General features: G+C 37.1%; 1 protein-coding gene across 12 annotated transcripts in view; it reads right to left on the reverse strand.

Moving 5' to 3' along the window:
* Positions 1-205: 205 nt before the first annotated feature.
* ptprt (protein tyrosine phosphatase receptor type T) overlaps positions 206-20,513 on the reverse strand; it is a 333,988-nt gene continuing 313,680 nt past the window's right edge. For 11 of the 12 annotated variants that reach the window (XM_085274701.1, XM_085274699.1, XM_085274700.1 and 8 more), the window contains 9 exons: positions 18,898-19,052; positions 15,283-15,418; positions 12,729-12,878; positions 12,407-12,580; positions 12,183-12,314; positions 11,669-11,794; positions 9,448-9,611; positions 4,674-4,809; positions 206-3,218 (listed from right to left, as the gene is read on the reverse strand). In XM_085274701.1, coding sequence (XP_085130827.1) covers positions 3,165-3,218; positions 4,674-4,809; positions 9,448-9,611; positions 11,669-11,794; positions 12,183-12,314; positions 12,407-12,580; positions 12,729-12,878; positions 15,283-15,418; positions 18,898-19,052 — 1,227 coding nt within the window. In that variant the 3' untranslated portion in view covers positions 206-3,164. The remainder of the gene's footprint in view (positions 3,219-4,673; positions 4,810-9,447; positions 9,612-11,668; positions 11,795-12,182; positions 12,315-12,406; positions 12,581-12,728; positions 12,879-15,282; positions 15,419-18,897; positions 19,053-20,513) is intronic. The other variant, XM_085274691.1, reaches the window with a different exon arrangement.

The following is a 20,513-nucleotide window of genomic DNA, read 5'->3' on the forward strand; positions in this document are numbered from 1 at the left end:
AAATTGGTAGGTTTAATATCCTTAATTCTTTTGACAGTTAAAAACGGTTAGTTCCTACTTGCCAAATTGACTGATCACCTAGGAAGAGAGAGAAAATGATCTAGTGAAGTGAAGTCCCTCAAACATTAAGAATGTCTCTGACAGCTTTAGCGTAATTATTTCATACATCAAAATTAGAGGCTGTGAAGACAGAGACGACATCACATTCAACATTTTGGTCCCTTTATTTCATGTTAACCACATTTCAAACAACTAAACAACCAATGGTAATGGCATCACCAGATCTAAACAGCACTTTGCTAGACAAATAATCATCAGAATAATAATTATACAAAAGAAATGTACAAATTCAAGACAAAAATAATCTAAAAGAACGTTAAAAAATATATAATACATATGAAGGGCCATGATTCAAGTCAATAAAATAAAGCATCAGTGAACAAAAGGATCAAGATATCCAGCATTCACATTGTCTTCAATACAGCACTCTCACTATTTTGATAGGTCCATTAACGAGCCTGACTGGACTCCAGCGAAAAATAAGAATAAAAATAAATCAACGCAAGCACAGATTGAATAGTTTGCTACAACATTTAACTACAAGTATGTCAGCTCTTGCCATAAGCACTGAAATGTTTCCTAACAAAAGAAAAGTTCATCAGAAGCTGAACTTTATATGAAATCATTCTAAAAAATCTAATGCATCTAAAAATGTTCGTACTTTCTCGCATGGGAAAAAAGTAAATCAGGTAATTGGTGACAATTATGTATTTTTAATACATTGGGATTTAAGACAATTCACTTCAGTAGTCTGATTTTTTGAGTGTTTGAAAATTAAGCCATCAGTCTGGTCCTTTTTATTAGAATGACAGTGTTTTAGAGAGAGGTAAAACAGATCTGAAAATAGTATCACCTTTAGATTCAACACATTTCAGAGGCTGTTCATATAAATACAGGTGGTGTATCTATAACATGAGATTCTGGTTTAGTCTTTTGGGATAAGGGGAAAATGGGATAGCACAGAGTCTGACCAGATGAGTAGGAGATAATGAGAAGCTGAGGTCAATGCCATGCATAATTCTCATTAATTCCCACACTCCCACACGTTCTTTAAGGTGCAGAGGCATCTAAACTATTAGCCATGTTAACTGCCTTTCAACCTGGGGTCAAACACTAACTGAAATCATTTCCTGTTAGTGATTTTCTCAAATGTATTTTTAATATCTGTATATTTCAGCGGGCTTGACGTAAAGCATTCGTTAATTATAAAAGAAATGTAAATGTGGCCTGTCTCTTTGTTTTGTGATGTTCTTTTTAAATCATAGGTTATAGGGGAAACATGGGCCCAATCCCTTAGCTTGGATATTTATTATAGGTAGAATTATACATAGAATTACTGAACTCTTTACCAGTCTGCTCTAAGTATCAAGGATTCTTAAATCCTTTCTTAATCTCAGCAGGTTTAACTCATTTCTTATCATTTGAATGATTATTTTTTAGACCCAAATAGTGGCCCAATATCAATGACTACTCACAACACTGTAGACCAGGTTAAAATCAAGTCATCAACACTAAAGTAGATTAATTCGTCTGTAAGCTACACTCAGTTATTGAACAATTTCACATTTAAGCAAATTGCTATAAAATGACCAAACACTGATTTCAGTTTTGAATTTACCCCAGGCTGTTCAATGTCAGGAATTCCAAGTCTAAATGTTCCAAAATGGACAAACATGCAAAAGTGCAAGTTATAGTTTATGTAGTTTTTAGAGGGGGGACATTTTTGACTTCTTTATGGGGAATTTGGGGACTCATTTTCAATAAATTATAGTAGTGCTGTTATCATATTAGAGACAAAGTATTATCTGGTTGTTTCATATTCTGTACCAAAAGTGTCACAATAAATAAATAATAAAAAAGTCAAATTTTATAAAAGTTATTCTGAATGCGGCGGCATTAGCTAAATGTGCAATATGCGAACAATATGTCGGCTTTTTTGACATTTCTGTGGAGACGGTCTGTGGTATGGTAACACAGTGACATTAACTTTTTAGAGTTATAGTGTTTTGAAATCACATTAATTTGTAACGTACCAGTTGCTGATGTTTGCCTGTTTGTTTGTTTGTTTGATTGTGGTTGTCTTATCCTATTTACAGCAAGGGTGGATGCACACAATAAGATTTTAATTTTGTCTTTTTTAAGCCTTCCAAAAGCATTTATGAAACCACCACTGTCCCAGTGAAAAAAAGCTAGAACAGAGACATGACTTGGCCTTAAATCTAAGGCAGGTTTCTTTTTTTCCTTTTTTTCTACTGTTATTTTTTTTCACAGTGTCCCTGACTCCACTTATTGTAGGTTATATATATTTTTTTGTTCTTGTGTTTTTCTGACATTTGAACTCCGTGAAAATAAAACTATAAAAAAGATACAACCATGCTAACATATTTTCTTTTCAGGCCAATTACAGAATTATGAGTATAATTCAAACGAACTTTTAACTTGGCAAAAGGGAATCAGCATGTAATTTGAAGGGGAAAAAAAGAGTTAACTAAGCTGAGTGAGTCATGGTCAAAAAAAAACGTACATTTCTGTTCCCTTTGAGAGTTACCAAAAAAAATCTTCCAGTGGGCATCCAGCCTTCAGAGGGAGACAACATTCAAGGCGTAGAATATATCTAAAAAGGAAATACTGTACAATAGTCACATCACAGCCCAGCAGAGAGGACAGAGAAATAGAGGAGTAAAAGTGGTGCGTCTTTTAAACATTTGTTTTTTGTTTACCATATTTTTTTTTCTTTGTACAAGCATATAAAGTCCCCAGTCTTGCTGAAGCAAACAGACATTAAAATCACCAGTGTGCATGTTTGTTGCCTTTTCCCTCTTCTGTACAGGTTTGTTGTGTGTGTTGTTGCAGGCACGCATATAGATAAAGACTTCCTCAAATATGCAAGCATGCCCTCTCTTCACACACAGCCACGTGCATATGCACTCAAATACAAGCACACACACGTGCGTGCACACACCCACACACACAGGCACGCTCAGTCAGTCGGATTCAGGTCAACACAAAGCAGTATTGCCCTCTGTGTTTCCCAGTGTTGCGTTGAGAATGGCAGGCATCGACAAATGGCCGATTGGGAATAGAGATGTTTAGCCCACACCCAATCAGAAGGAGTTGAGCGCTTCCAGAGCCACTTCATAGCAGAATTTATACTGTTCCTGTGTAGAAATAAAACAACGAGCAAAGCTAAGTCAGAAAATTCTTGAAATTTGGCTTTGTTTCCCTCAAACTCTCAATATAAATGTATAGCTGCACTCCCAGCTTGGCTTTAAACTTCAAACATGTATAATAAAACCAAACTCTACGCTCATAACTATTTACTAAATATTGACTTATTTATAAATTTTAAAAAAAGTACTGGAGCACTGTAATCAAAACCAAAAAATGAAATTTCGTGACATATAATTCACAACATAATATGCAACCGACGATGACGAGTATAGAACACAGTAACACAATTTCCATATATTTACCAATGAAAATGAGTCATAATTCATGAACTGAGAATCATAACATTATCAGCATAGCAGATAATATTGGCCTCAGCCAGACAGCAAAGGATTGGATTGGCTGGCCTGCAGTATGTGGGTGAACTAATCCAATGCCACATCTTTATGAACAATTCTGTCATCATTCTCTAGCTGTGATGACGTGCGATGTCCAGATGGTTTCATGGTTTGGGATGTTTGGCAAAGAATTAAGAACAATGAAACACTTTTAATCTTTGACTGACAAGAAACAAAGAGTCAAATAAATCCATACTTATTTGAATTCTTTACATTATTTGTTGTTAATTTCACTGAATGGTAAAACACTTTGTGCGAAGCTGTTCTGCTTACTACCAAGATTAAGTAGCTGCTGATAACAAACTAAAAACATTTGAACATTTCCGGTACTATTTACATAAATGCTATTCTTAAACAGTAATCCAAGGGAATCGATGGGGTAATTGGGCAATAAAAAAGAAAGAAATCATAAAAACATTGCAAATTTCATAGCTGTAAATAAGACTTCTGTACAACTTTTTTCTTCCTGCTCAAGTTGTCCGACTGGTTCATTCTTCTCATACATTAAATATGTTTTGGGTAATCACATGATTGGAGGAGCTAGATCATATGGGTGCCATAGGCAACTCTCTGACATATCTCTGAATATTATGCCACTCCAGAACACCATGACACCATGAGGTATCACCTCAAAGACATCTCAGTTTTACCTTTTTCTCCTTTAGGAATTTAAAGCCAGTTTTTAAAAAGTTTAGGGTCACCAGCACTTTTTACCCACATCTTTGCTTTATGGTGACAAAAAAAACAAATAAAACCCCCAAAAACATAGCCAATCACAATTAAATCTTCACTTATACCACTAAAGGACTAAAGCTTTGGCAAATACTGAACATTGCCTGTTATAATCCATTTACCTTGCATCTGTGAGCAGGTGTGCTTTAGTTCATGGGTGTGAGTAACAAATTGAGAAATTCTTTACAAAGGAGATGAGAAAAGCACTGAAACAGCTGTGACCTGTCTGTATGTGAATACAAATTTTTGGTAGTGTGGGAATACTTGCATGTTTGCTACCACAGAGACAAAAACGTATGTATTGTGATTTCTTACCATAGTCTCCACCATGTTGGTCTTGTTGTTCCTCAGGGTTTTAACAGTGTGGAAAACATCTACAATATTCTGCTGCTGGATCATCTCATTGATGCTGCAGATGGCACAGAAAGTTCCAGAACGTCCACCACCAGTTCTGTAAAGGAGGAGGAACAAAGGAGTAGAACCAAGAAATGAAGAGAGAAAGGGAGACAGAGGCTCTTCAGTATTAAGCATCATCACCATTTTGGAAACATAGCTGGAGGTCAAGAAAATCATAGTGAGGTCAAAAAGAAAGCAGGATGGAATGAGATGAAGGAAAGATACAGGTGTAGAGAGAATATTAGAAAAGTTTTGTGGGGTATTCTCCTAACTGCTTATCCAGGACAGTCATTGGATAATGTCCTGAAATTGTATGGACCCTAAACACTAGTTGGAAATTTAATAAAGCTTATAAAACAGGCTATAGAGGTTAAATTAGTTTGCTTGTTGTGACGTATTTAACGAATGGTTTCTGTTTAGTAACCTGTAACATTTTAAGGGGATATAAGGAAAAATTATTAGGTTTGGTGATATATGTTGTTATATTCCTTCTTGTAGCCTGTATAGATGACAGAATGTGGAAAAAAGCAGATTTACAAAGCTAAACAATGTTTAATTAGCTCTCAGAAAAACAAGTCACTGTAGAGAGTAAATAGGATCCTGAAAGCCAAGTTGGAGATATTAGATGTTTCTTTAGCATTAAAAGTGACAAGTATGACAATGTGAGTTGAGAAAAAAGGCTTTAAGGGACAGAGAGTGACAGCAAGTGACAGAGCGAGAATTCAGTACAAAGAAACCTGCCACTGTATGCAGAAAGAGGCCACTAATGGATTTTAGAAATTTGAATAAATGTGTTTGACTTAAATCAAAATAATAATAAAAGCCTTTATGAACATTTTATATAGATGACAAAGGGCCATCTGTATAAAGTGATCCAGCAACACAAACATATTTATGTATACACATATATATATATATATATATATATATATATATATATATATATATATATATATATATATTGTGTGTTTACTGGCTATATGCCCCAATCAGCAGTCAGTGCTCTGCCAGTGAAAAGTCAGACCACCCACCATGAAAACAGCTCCAGACTTTCCCATCTCACTTGGTTCCAGCTGAATTCCTTCAGTATTGAGACTGAATAAAACATTTAGGTACTGCGAGGTGGAGTGACAGCCATCAGAAAAATCATCCACTGCCTACCTATTCTGCATTAGGAATGCCAAGGCGGCTACAGCTTGCAGTCTACTCGGAATACCTTTGTTAGTGATAGTGACTGAATTTTTTATAGAAAGTCTATAATCTAAGCTTTTTAGAAGCACTTCAGAAGGTTAAAAATAAATATGGAAAGTTTTTGTTGCTGTCTCAGAACCACTTATACAATAATATCAGACTGCAAGCTTGCAATTCTTCCTTTTCATACATACACCCATTAGTTTGAATTTCATTAGTTATTAGTCAACTAAAAAGCAAAAGTATTGCTCATGCACTTCTTGATTTCATGTTAGATTAAAATTTCAGACAGTTGCTTCAGTGTCAGAAACTAATTTCTAGGGTAATGGTGAAAAAATGAAAGCAAATACATTTTACATTAGTCCTGTCAAATACATCTTAGGGCTAAAATACATGAACATTATGAAGTACTGAACAACAACCAGAAAATGAAACTTTTCAGACTTGTCAGGACTCAAGTAGCAGTAACAGTCAAGGAAAGTGAGTAACCTTTACATCTTCATAGAAACATACCAGATTTGAAAAGTGGTTCATCTCTGACGTCAAACAAAATTAAAAAGCCACTTCAACTGCAGTCACCTTATATTGTGTTAGCTAGACTACAGGAGCCTTGTGTGAATATGGCTGATTTAAAAAGAATATTTGCTGTAATTTGTTTCTAGACTAATGCTAGTGTTCAGATCAGTAAATGGATAAAACACTATTTTGGCTCATCACTCTTGGTTAATATAACACTGCACTAAATTTGATATGATAGATGAGAAGAGGGGTGTCATAATAATAATAATAATAATAATAATGATAATAATAATAATAATAATAATAATAATAATAATAATAATAATAATAATAATAATAATAATAGTATTGACTATAACTGTGATGGTCCAACTCCCTAAGGTGATAAGCCATCATCAGTGATGGCTAACTACAACTCTAACCCTAGGCAATTAGAAAATTTTACTTTTGTTTTAATTAAATTGCCCAAAGTCTGGCCAATCAGGGGGCAAGGAAAATACTCATTTTGACTAACAAACACCAACAAGCATTAATTTTTCCCATAGATGTTTTAATTTTAAATTTTTCCAAACTACAAGTTTAAAATTGTAGCGTCACTCTTTGGCAACAGGCAAACTACATCTTCATAAAGTTTAAAACAAACTGAATTGATGAACATATTAGGAAGAAAGTGACCTAGCTGTGCATCCAGTTTCTCTGAAGAGATGGGTTACTATAGTGGGTGGGTTAGCACTTCTTTTAAAGGTATTTATAAATGGTTGATATTTGCTTGTTCGCCTTTGTGTATGGTATGTGATTTGAGCTTTGAAAAAATCATTTTAATATATTGGAGTCCAAATTGTTTAGATGCCATCCCCTGTTTATTGGTTACTTTTAGCGTTTACTTCATCCACAGTTTCAGGTGAAATATTTAAAGCGGCCAAAACCAAAATCCAAAACATTACAACTAAATCTACTGCGAAAAGGATCTGACAGTCAGTGGTTGGTGGTTAAGTGGTTTGTATGAGATAAATTCCTATGTGATTTAAATGAATTGTGGCATACTTGAAATCACATTAGTCTAGATATGAACTGCTGCATGCTGAATATGAGTAATTTGTTAGAAAGAGGCACCTTATCTTTATTACTTCGCTTTATCTAAAATATATATCTATATAACTCGAGATAAATACAGCAAACGCAGATTGCTGAATTAAGTGTGCTACTCCTCACTATTTTCTAAAAGCTCCTCCCAGTGTGACTTGTTGAAAGTAAGACATGTGCTCAGTATTAAAGACGCATCAAATTCCAACCTTCAGGACAAGTGAGGAGCAGAAAAATAATCAATTTTCACCATCTACTGATGGAACCATCATGTTTCTACTTATCGCTAGTATTACTGAGTCTGTGAAATCAATAGCTGGGGTTGATTAGCCAGTGTAGCTGTCTTCAGCCAGAAGCAGAGACAGCTTACATCTCTGTCGCTCACATTTACTGGATTTGAGCATAACTAAAGAATTTAGTCCCCAAATGGTCTTCCTATCTTAATTTATCTGCTAGTGTTTTAATTTCACAGAAATTAAACGTGTTGCAGATTTAAATAGAATGTGTTTTAAAATACCAGTTTGAGCATTTAATTTATAGTGATTGACAGAGTTTACTCAAATTAATATCATATCTATATCTATAGGTGACAGGGTTATTTGAAATGAAGGTCAAAGCATGTGATTACTAACATATATGACACCAGTTATTAAACTTTTATTCTCCATATAAGGGCTAATAGCTGAATTGCACATTGTTCTGTAGCAGTGTAGACTGTTACAAGCTTCAGCCTTAAACCATTTAGGCTTTCAGGCAGAAAAAGGATGACAGTCATAGCCATGTACTGAGAGCTTTACAAAATATTTGACAATGACAGATTATTTTACAACGGACATTTATTTTTAAATGTTCAAAAATAACTTACAATCTGTAAATTTAGTTCAGAACTAGGATATGAAAATTATTCTTTTTTACGTCTGCCTCTTTTTATGTTACGTGAAGAAAGAAAAGGCTAATAAGCAAAAAACTGTTAAAAAAACAAAAACAAAAAACCCCACATCAATACCTCATTGGTCCAATGAGCTGTTACACAGAGAGCTGATTGGATGAGCACCACAGATAGGCAGTGTCTGTGTACACACGTTACTGTTAGCAGTTCTCTCTTCTATAGATTTTACAGCTTCTGTTTCCTTCCCTCATTATCAGCTTCATTTGCTCTGCTCAAATAGGGTGAATTCGTATCGAGCTGAGCTATGTTTTTATACTTCTATACCAACACACATTCATCTATGTAGTATAATAAACATTGTGTAGTGTTGTTTAAAATATATTTGGTACAAACAGAAGTAGTAGTAGCACCGTACCAAACACTGAATAAACCTGGACATCTGAATGTAGCATGCACAAGCAGACGTGTGGGTGATCCATAATGCATCAGCACAGCCAAACATAACAATAGAGATGAATGATGACCTCTTTAAAACTTGACACATTCCAGGCTTTTTAAGCCATGAGCCTCATTTATATTTAACGAAGATAATTCATAACAAGTCTCACAGCATTTATGAACCGACATTTCAGGCGTTTTGACATCAATAGTGAATATATATGGCTTTCAAGCACAAGGTTAATGCTGAGTCTGAGGCATGTGTATATTTGACAGATAAGTGGAACAACATAAAGCATGAAATGGTACTCAACATGTACAAAAACTACAAAAAGTGTGTTTTTGTGTGTGAATATCTGTCTTAAAAGTGTGTATGTGTTCTTTTATAGAAGTGCACAGCTTACTTTATAATCATCTTCCCTCTCTGTCTGTCACAAACATACACTCTAAGGGAAGATTTGTCTTGCCATTTATGTTGATCTGTTATCTCACTGAGCAGTGACTGTTCCAGTCTACTATTTCATCACGTTTTCTATTATTTGTGTCTGCATGTGTCTGTGTGACTATACTTACAGGCAGTGTACCACAGTCCTCCCGTCTCCTCCGTCATATTGTTCCTGCCACTTAGCCAATCTCCTGACCAACTGCAGGATGGAGCGCTTGGAGAGAGGTGTGTCCCTGTAGGCTGGCCAGCCAATAAACTGGAAGTGCTGCACCAGGCGGTAACCATCTTGTGGCTAAGAAGAGAAACGTGAAGATTAGGGTTTTGATCACTGCTGACATAGCTGTTATCACAACAATCAACATCATGCTGTAATTCCATGGAACCATTTCAATTTCATGCACAGCGATATTGCTAAAGCTACCGTTTTTCAGAATTAAGACCAAAGTTGGCCAATGAAACCCATTGGCTCACTTTAGAAAATATATCTGCATCTAACAGGTCTGTTTGTGCTTAAATGATATGGAAAGTTGGATGAAAAGCTGGTCAACTATAACAAATACAGAGTTGGTTTTTCAGTTGTGGTCTTATTTGGTAATATTATCCATCCATTCATTTTCTTAGCCACTTTTTTGGTTACAGACTATGAGGAGGCTAGAGCCTATCCCACTGGGCAAAGGGCAAAAAGCAGCATACCCTGCACAGGTTGCTAGTCATAATACCAATACAGAGAGATGGACACAAAACGAGTCGTTGGATCCAAACCCAGGACCTTATTCCAGTGAGACACTGCCATTCATGCCACCCAAGTAAGTATTTTGTTAAACTGATACATAAAACACATTTTGTATGTAATCAGGCTTTTGTTGCCAATTAGTTCCTGGTTTTGAACAAATGTCTTTTCAAAAGAAATAGGCTTGGATTCAACAAAGACCTTAGCTTGTTATGTTTAATTCAATTTCATGGCAGACATGGCACATTTTCAGTCGTCTAGCCCAAGGCAAGTGGCATGCACCAAGTAAAATACCAAAATCCACCATCACTGTCAGACTGATTTACTGATGTTTGTCACAAATGCATATGCACATTGACATTTACACACAAACCAAACAAATTCAACAGTATCATTTTTTATACCACTTTTCCTTCCTTGTCTTTTCAGTACACCTGCCATGTACTTTCTCCCCTTCCATCTCTCCTTTACTCTACGTCCATCTTTCTCTAAATTACCCAGTCTCTTATACCAATTAACACTAATCTAAAATATTTTCTGTACCCTGCATTTATGTGTCTTCATTCTACTTGTCTGTTCCCCCTATTTCTTTGTATTGTCATGTATTTCTTGCGAACATTTTCTCTCTTCCACTTTTTCACTGTTCTCTGCTCATTTGATGGCTAAGTGATTGGCGATAGAGACTCGGCTAGGCTGGAGCTGCACTCGCAGTGTGGGATGTGCTGTTATGGCAATGATATGAGCCATTTCACACTAGACCGCTGATGTGTTTGAGAGAAAGAGAGAGAGAATATAGATAGCAGGGTAGCGGGGAGTTCTCCAAGTGCTATACATAGGAACATGCAGATGATAAGGCACCACTAGAGTTGAGCGGTCATGGATGAGTTAGAAAATGAGATGAAAAGAGGGTAACAAGAAGAGGCAGGAAGATAGGAAGGAAAAGAAAAGGAGAAATAGAAGTGAAAGGGGAACAGAGGTGCATAGAGGTTGGAGAAGACAAGAAAAGGAAGAGGAGGATAAAAAGGTAGAGTTAAAAAGAAAACAACTGTCATTATTCTACCACATTCAACATCACTATCATTTTTTCTATGTAGTCACCAAACCAGGACTCAGGTAGCCTTGCTGCATATCCTTTTGCCAACTGCCTACTGCGTAGTAAAGGTCGCATGCAATGAAAAAATGTCTTTGCTGTATTGTTATGGTGTGTTCCACGGTATACTGTTTCACTATCTATTGCTTTTACTTGAACTTTAAACACATTTTGTATTCCTAGTAAGTGTCAGGAAAGTAGTGCTTCATTTGTCAAATAATAGAGTCCCTTGAAATCCACAACACATATTTTATTAAGAAGAGGCCTTAAAACACAAAGGCGCTCCATGACTTTGAATTAAGCAATGCGCCACAAAATCTAGCCATGAACTCGTAATTTGAAAACTGTCAAGGAGGAGAAGAGAAGACAAAAAAAGAGAAATTATCAAAGTGTGTTCCAGGACACCGACTAAAGACAAACTGAAGCTGTTTAGATGTTCTACATGCAAAACATCTAATCTCATAAAAATTTTTATAACTTAACTATAAAATAAAAGAAGTACTGTATTAAATATGTAAACGTTTAGTACCCTAGCCATGTTGCAGATCCTGAAGATTCGGTTGATGATATCCTCGTCGATGTCTGCAGATATGAACTCCACTTGAATAGGGCCGTAGCAACATGAATTTTTTTCTGGCCAGTACTGCATACATAACTTTAGAAAACAAACACAAAGGTTGGAAGAAAAAGACAAAATGCAGAAAATAAGAATGGGTTGGAGAAAATGAAGTCCACCAGTTAGAACAAGTACATTCACATGACATTTCTTTCCAGTAAGTGGGACAGGTTTTACTTCTTGGCCAGATCCATGAGCTAAGAATCCTTGCTGTAGCCCATGTTACAAATCAGTTACAAATGGCAATAAATAGAAATAAATGGGAGAGACAAGTGATAGAGTAAATAAAAAAATCAACTCTGATACATTCATCAGGCTATCTGATAGTACAGTCAGTTTCAGGTGCTGATGTCTAGTGTATTTTTGTTAGTTAGACAAAAATAAGTACAGAACATGTTTGTAGATTTTTTTGTGTGTGTACCTGTACCTGTGCTGCATCCATTTCATTGAGCATTACAATGGAGGAGCAGTTGTAGTCAAACACCAACCTCCAGAAGTCACCCATGGTGTTGGGCAAAGGATGCTGAGTAACTATGAAGGCCGCTGGCTGTTTGTGGCTCTAGAATGGTGAAACGAATAACAATCAAAAAGCACAATACAAAGTATGATAAGCTTACACATACATAATCAGACATTTAAACAAAAACTTACATCCATTAATGCAGCATTAATGTAATTGGAGCTCTCTCCATCCACAGAAATCAGAAAAGGAAGGCATCGGTCTGCTGGTAGAACATCCATACTGCGGTTCTTGTCGTGGTTTCTGGGTAGCAAACCCACACTGCAGTCCTCTGGACGAACTCTAGGGGTCACTATGTTTAGAGTCTGATGGGCAGAAAAGCAATGATTTGAACCTTCAATCTAACTTGAACCCACACATTCACATTATCAGCTAGGGTGTTGTTCAAATGCACGTGTGGCGAGTGTTCCCAAAAATGACAAAAGACAAACGGGTGTGAATGTGCGTGCTCACCTGGAACTCATCTTTGATCTGGCTGGAGTTGGTCTGTGGGTCCAACCTGCTGATGTTGTAGTAAATGGCTCTGAACTCACACACTGGTATGGCTGTGTTTCCACACAGACATGCTTCCAAGATGGCATCGTGAACAAACACATACTGCTCCTGCACCAAAGCAAAATGAGTTCTGGAGTCAAAATTTCTTTCACTGAAATACAAAACTGGCTTATGCAAGCAAACAGCACTGAACCTGCCTGTAGCCCTTGGACTGGACCACAGTGCCTCACAGTAGCTGTAAGCAATGACAGCTCTGGAATAGATGATGCAGTCGGGCAAAGCTGCATTAAGTCTTTTCAAGCTGACAACAAACTCAAACATTCCAATGTGAACACAACTTTTGTTTGCTTTGTGTATGAATATTATTTGCATGCTTGTGCTTTTGTGGGAGCCTGAAAGTGATTTAAAAGGGCACAGTGCTTTGCTAGTGGTGCCTCTGTGGTCTGGCTCAAGTATGTTCTTTGTCTTCCAAATCACTAGCTTGCGCTAAATGCATCAGCTACCATGAGCTACAGCAGCCACCGTGCATGCTAATTTACCTCTATCTCTCTTTCTGTCCCCCTATCGGTGCATTTTTATCTGGGGTTGGCTCCGTTTTTATTTCTCTGTTGCTCGTTTCCTCTCACACTTGTGTTTGTCTGCTGCCTCTCGCTTTTTCAATTTGCTTCTCGCTTTATCTCTCGGTCTCTCTCTGTTGAATGTTAATTGTTGCCCTTGGAGCAGAGAAGAGGCTTTAAAAGCATCACTGAAATGACCTCTCCTGGCCATTACCTATGCCAGTGACATGCACAGACACATTTGCGCGCAAAAACACATGTATACACACATGCACGTCACATACTCACTGAAACATTTACGCACACTCTTCTTTCCCCTGTGCCTTTTAAAAGATTAATTGCTTTGTGTTGTGTGGAGCAGGATTATAATAGCATCAAGCAGCTTCAACACTGACACAAATTGCTCCCACACATATTCAAAAGACAGGGCAGGATGCATTTAACTTGGTATCAAGAGGCATAAAAACACACGTGAATGTGCACAGACAGACACACATACACAAAACTAGCTTTTATACCACTGCTGTCATTTGAAAACACTCAACGTGATGCCCTAGGTAACTTTTCTGAACCTGGCACTTCTAAAACCCATTCAAAAGTCAATTTCATACTCTGAGCTTGAGCTGTCAGTCTGAAAATGAGGCTGTTTTTCTTTATTCCTGGAAAAGTTGACTTTTTGGATATGCAAGGTTTTCATCAGTAACACAAATGGAATGCAGAGGCGGAACGGATTAGGTCGGCTTAAGGTAGCTTTAGAAAAGAAATGAACGCTGCTGTTCCAAAATGGAATACCCAACATTTGAAAATGCAGACTCTTTAAAACGTTTGATAGTACTAAATTAGAACAAATTACAACACCATGTAAAGGATAGTAACCCAAGTACCCAGCTAGCAAAGACAGAACGTTTTAGGAAACATCATCCGTATTTTGGGAATACTGAACAGTGCTGATTTATGCTTGGCCACTTCAAATCTTAACTTGTTGTATAGTTGTGACTACCCTAGTACCAGACAATATACCAAATCTCTCCCGTGTCATCTGTTATAGAAATAATAAATTAATACAATCCATTTGACTGGGGTGTCACATCTCATCTCTGATATTCCTTACCAGCTATTGCATACACATATTGACACAAAACTCTCCTAAAATTGTCTATGTCTGAATTTGTGTTTGTTTGGGTGCATACCATATCTGTGTGAGTTTTTGTACTAGTTTTCATCTGATATTCAGGGAATGTTTAATGTTTAATGTTCAATATATAATAATCTAACTGCATTAAATCATAGATGACTGCTAGAAGTCCTGGGATACTCCATACTGTCTTACTTTTTGCGATGCTACATCTCAAACTTACAACTGCAGTCAAAATGACGTATGGTACTGAAAGGGAATAAACGTTAATGTTGTTTTTTCTTCAGTGCAATGTATCTAGATGCTTTGTTAATGTATCCAGTATGTGCTCATCAAAATTTGATGGAAAGCCTCTGTAGAACTCAAGTCAGTAATAATTACAATAGGTGCTGGTGATTTATTTTAACATGAACCAAAAATCTCCACACTTTATTTGAAAAATTAAAAATCCATAATGCATAACTTTTCATGATTGTCTAAGCCAGCAGCCTGCCGTACCTGAACACCCACTTGTTTTGACCAACTAGACTCAACATCATCTGTGTTTAGATATTATTTTGCCTATGCCCCAAAAGGTTGATTCTGTTCATGTGGACGTAGCATCTTCAATATTTCGTCACTCATCCAAGTGACTTCTTCAGTCTCAGCTGACTGCAGGTTTCCCCAATCTTATAAACAGTACATTTGCACAATAACTGAAACCAGCGCACTGAATGAACAATGGGCTGTGAGGTCAGTTGCTTGATCATTAATATGCAAATTGTCATGGTCATTGATATTTTGCCTATGATTTATATCTATTTTCCATAATTACACTTACCTCTGTCTGAACCATGTTGACTCGTTGTGACCTTAGTTCTCGGATGCAGTTGAAAATGTCCACCACGCCTTCATTCTCCGCCATGTCTAACATGATGTCCACTGCAATGAAACAGCCTGTTCTCCCTGCACCGGCACTGGAGACAATCATAAACAAACATGATACTCTCAATCTAACAAAATTGTAATAATGAACAACTTAATTGTTTTATTCTTAACCTTTATTTATACAGATAGTCCCACTGAGACACAATGTCTCATTTACAACAGAGACCTGTTCATATCCTTCAGTAAGACCAATCACTTTTAACCCTTCAACACTGACATTTTAGGTAATGCAACTAACATACAGACTTATTTCTAATAATTTGTAGTGTTTTTCTTTTTCTTTTGTTTTTTTTAAACGATGCAGTCAGATCTCTGGGCAGCCATATTGCATAGGTATTTGTAGGAGCTTCCCTTTCACGGCACAAAAATTGGTGATGGGCTGTTACACACAGATTTATGCAGTGGAAAAGATGAATCCCGCACTCTGTCTGAGCTGTCTGGAGTCATCCAGAGAACGGCTTCCCAGTTTTACTGAGCACTCCCTGAGTGAGGTCAGAATCTGACTGAAGATTTTGCCCTTGTATCAGAGAATATCATTTTGTCTTCCTGCTTCTCTCCCTGGTCTGAATATCTCTTTTGTTTTGGCAGCGAAATGTATGCTAAAACGTAAGGTGTTAAAGTTATAAAGTGTTTCTGTGCTGTACGTTTGTGAAGTTATTGCAGCATTATGCTAATTTTCTTTTCTCTGTAAATGTGTCCCTAAGAACACTGACAAACTGGGGGGGGGGTAAAAAAAAAGCATATTTATATGTAGTAGTACAGGATGATATTAGTATGAGAAAGATCCATTTTCTTCCACTAATCCAATAGTGGAATAGGCTGGAGCCTATGCCTATATTAATTGTATATAATTGCCAGTAATTGTAATAAATTGATGTTTTAAACTCTTTTCAGAAGAAAAGTAAAATAAATAGTAAAATAAATAAAAAAATACTCTAAGTTGTTTCCAATGAATGAATACTCTGGGCTATTGTGTTCTTATCAGATCAGTAAATGCTCACTTAAATGGCTGATAAAATTAAAATTAGGTATCCTATATCTTATTACTATGTTTTAGAAATACACTGTGAAACCTCTGAGTTTTGTAACTCAGAAAAACCTATTAACTTTGCAATCTCAGCAATGTTAATGGAGTTTAGTATGAAGGCAGAGTCTTTCTCTATTGCTCTCTTTTACTTTCTAACTGACAAGCATAAGTATGTGGAGACTTTAGTAGCCCATGTCAGGTGTTGAGGCGACACATTCTGAACACCAATGCCTGGAGGGAAGATATGGACAGACAAGCAAACCAACAGATGGATGGACTGAAAGAGCGAGGGGAAGAGGGATGGAAAGGGAATGGTTGGACGAGTTTAGCGACTGGGAGTGATAGAAGTGGCCGTCACGGGGGAGATATCAAGGGAGGAAAGGAGGCACGGATGGAGGGATGTAGCGGAAACTGAGAGAATGAGGTGTAGAGGGAGGGGAAAAACCCATCTTTCAATTTACAATTCCGCTGACAGTTTTCAGAGACAGCTAAAAGAGAGAGAGCGAGAGAGCGTGCAAGAGAAGAAACAGAAAAGAAAGAAAGAGAGAGAGAGAGAGAGAGAGAGAGAGAGAGAGAGAGAGAGAGATAAGATGTGAGGGACGGAAAGATAGAAAGTTGAAGAGAGAAGAGGAGGGGGCGCCTCGGCAGATTACCTGTCAACCTCTGTGATTAATGTTGAGACCAAAATACTGCTGGGCCTCTATGTGTGTGTGCTTGTGCGTGTTTGAAAGCCTCATGACACAGGCCAATAGCATCAGAGTGCCCCCGGAAATTGGAAGTGACTGCCATAACTTCCTGCCTGTCTGTCCACATACTTTTACTGGCTGTCTTTTATGTGTCTGCTCGCCTCATTTGTCCATCCAGTTTTTTTTTTTCATTCTCTGTTTGTGTGTCCAATTTTGTTCTTTGAGTGTGTCTCTCTTTTGACTTTTCCATTATTAATAATCCCAAGTGTTTTTTTAGTTGTAACACACATCTTTCCCAAACCTTAGACACGCTGATTTATAGTATTTGCTAAAAAGATGGCAACTTGAGTATATACAGATAAAGCAATATTCATGCATCATTTTACTGTCTAATGGCTAATTTGGCAAGGGACTGCCAAGCAACCAGGTTTGCTGTTTGTTAGTGGGAAGCTCCAAAGACTTATCCAAATGGTTAGTTTTAGTTAACTGAACAAAAGCATCTTTCATTCCAGCAAAAAAAAAAAAAATCTATATTGTACTCCACATACAATTTCTGGTTAAATTGTACCCATTCATCTCTGAATCACAATGGTGACTGTATAGGACTTTCTGTGTGGAGTCTGCATCTTCTGAGTTTCCTCCTGGTACTCCAGCTTGTTCCCACAGTCCAAAGACATGCATGTTTAGGTTAACTGGTCATTCTAAATTGGGCAGCTATGTGTGATAGCTAAAGTGCAAAGAATAAATCACTGTATGGATGCATGATTAAATGTGACTTGTAGTCTAAAGCACTCTGTGAGGTCTGCGAGATTAGAAAAAGTGCTATATAGTATGATGGTCCTTTGATTCCATTAAGCACTAACCATGGCAAGGTTAGTCATTTTATTCCCTTTGTGGGAATAAAACTCTAAAGCTATGTGTTGTATCAAGGTGGGCCATGAAATGAATAATTAAATTTCAATGCTTGAGACAAGATGAGGAATCTACTCAAAACCTTTTTTTCATAGCTTGTCAGAATGCTGACCTTTTAATGCCTGTGCCAGCTGAGCACCTGGCTCCAGAAGTGAACTGTTACATCCCATAAAGAACAGAACATTGAGGTTAAATATAGTATCACCATGGGGATCCTAATACTATCACTTTTTCCCCCTCCTACTCTTCATGGCGGTGTATGGGTGAAAGAAGATAGGAGATGAAATTCTTTTTTAACCTAAAACTTTTTATTCACTTTCTAAAAGTTAGCACTATTGATCTAAGCTACGGAAAAGAAAGGGTGACCTGTTTGAGAGATTACAACAGTAATCATACCTTGCCCTATTGTCTTAATTGACAAGGAAAAGGGGAACCCATAAAAAAGTTTTTTTTAAAAAGTACTGGGAGAAAAGCCTGTGGAAAGAACTGCTTCTTAGATTTAGGTTGAGATAAAGTCTTATATTTTGGGGCTTCTGACGAACTATCCAAACTGATTGTTTAGTCAGAAGCCTTTTAAAATGACTCATAAGACCACAAAAATAAAACATGGATATTTTCAGATCTGCCAAATCACAATTAGGCCAATGCTGTAAAACAATCCAAGGTTTATAAAGATGATTTTGTAACAGAAATACCAGTAGTCATTTGATCATTACTGTTTACCCAGAGCCTTCCCCTGTGATAAGCAAGAAATGTGAGCTATGCATCTGAATGGCTGTTTGTTTGTCCTTGTCTTGCCCGTGCAGCCACTGACCAGCAGCGCCAGGGAATTAAGTTTATCTTCAGTACAAAACCTCTGTGTCCTCTATGTAAGTACACTTACCTGCAGTGTACCACTATGGGTCCGGCATCTGGAGGGTTGAGGAACTTGACCTGTCGTATGAAGCCAAGCAGTCCTGTGGCGTAACACGGAACGCCGTGGTCGGGCCAGCTGGTGAAATGAAACTGACGGAGTTCACGGATCTCATGATGGCCCTTCTGAAAAACATGCACAGAGGGAGATGTTATGCTAAGTAGCATATTTCATAATGGCAGTTTCACGAACAGAGTCTGTCTCTTCATGAAAAGTGTTGGCCATTTTGCCTCTTGATGATGACAAATGGCTGAATCTTACAAACTGTTTCATTGCTCTTTTGGGGAAGACTGACAAGAAGACATATCATGGTTCAGGACCCTAATTTACAGCAGGGATTTCAGGAATATGGGGGCCTTGATGCCTCTTCAGATGAAAAATAAATCAATCTCATCGTGGATGTCAAGATGGCACTTTGGGCCACTTCGGGGAATGAGAGGCAGGAAGACTTATTGTGGCTCATTTGCCTAATTTACAGGGGAGATTTGAGGAAACTGAAGGCCATCTCGCTCTACAAAAAGATTAATTGATTTCACAAATCTCATGATGGCCCTTTTGGGAAAGACTTGCAGGAAGAAATGCCACAGTTCAGTTCAGCTGCCCAATTTACAAGGAGATTTTGAATATCTAGCAATTATCCGACTGCTTGTTATTGTATGAAGTGCTCAGCGATAACAGAAAACATTTAAATATGGAATGTGTTTTAATTAAACAACATTTGTTTCTGAGAAAAGTTTTGCTGCATGACAGACCAAATAAGTTTCAAATGTATAAACAAGATACCGTTGCTTATAAAAAGGATTAAGATAAAACATAATTTGGAAAATCCACTTCTTAGATATAAAGAGAAACAATCTGCTATATAAAAGTGTAGATTACAAAATAACAAAATGACAAAACATGTGTGTGACAGGATCCTGACATTTTCATGATGTGCTTTCCAGAAACACATAAGCTACAGAATATCTCCTCATCTTACAATTGGAGTATTAGGATGCTAACAATGACATATGATACTTAATAGATAGCAGTGAAGTCTCACATAACATTGCTTCCTTGAAACATGGACATACAGTCTCAGGACTGTGGTGTGCAGTAGGTTCATGCTTATCAGATAAAGAAACTGAATTACTTTAAGTCTGGATCCCCAGACAGGCTGCATTTGAGGGCTGGAAGTCAAAAAAATCTGTTATGACTCTATATATCGTCTCCAATATTGAGTTATGAAAGAAAACTGCGTATTAAGCAAAAAGTAAGGCCACATCCACAGAAGCCAATCCTATCCGAACAATTCGGAATAGCATTATACATTTTTCTCTTTTCCGCCCATTTCTTTTGAAATGTTATCATCTGATGACAAAGAACACATTGGAATCCTACAGTCAGGGGTTATTGGAAATGAAACCTTTGTGTCATTGTTACAGAGCCAACACGGCAATTCTTTCATCAATATGAATTCGAGTGAAAAGTTTTTTTGTTTTTTGTTTTTTAATTTAGGAATATGATTCCAAGGAATCACACACCTTATACTAAAGCTTCAGGACTCCTCTGAAGGCATAATGTATTCTGACAGTGTATAACTTTGA

This window comes from Mchenga conophoros, linkage group LG5, assembly GCF_057382185.1.
Source record: "Mchenga conophoros isolate Kocher_MC1m ecotype Shallow Benthic linkage group LG5, M_conophoros_male_GT1.1, whole genome shotgun sequence".
Taxonomy (NCBI): Eukaryota; Metazoa; Chordata; class Actinopteri; order Cichliformes; family Cichlidae; genus Mchenga; species Mchenga conophoros.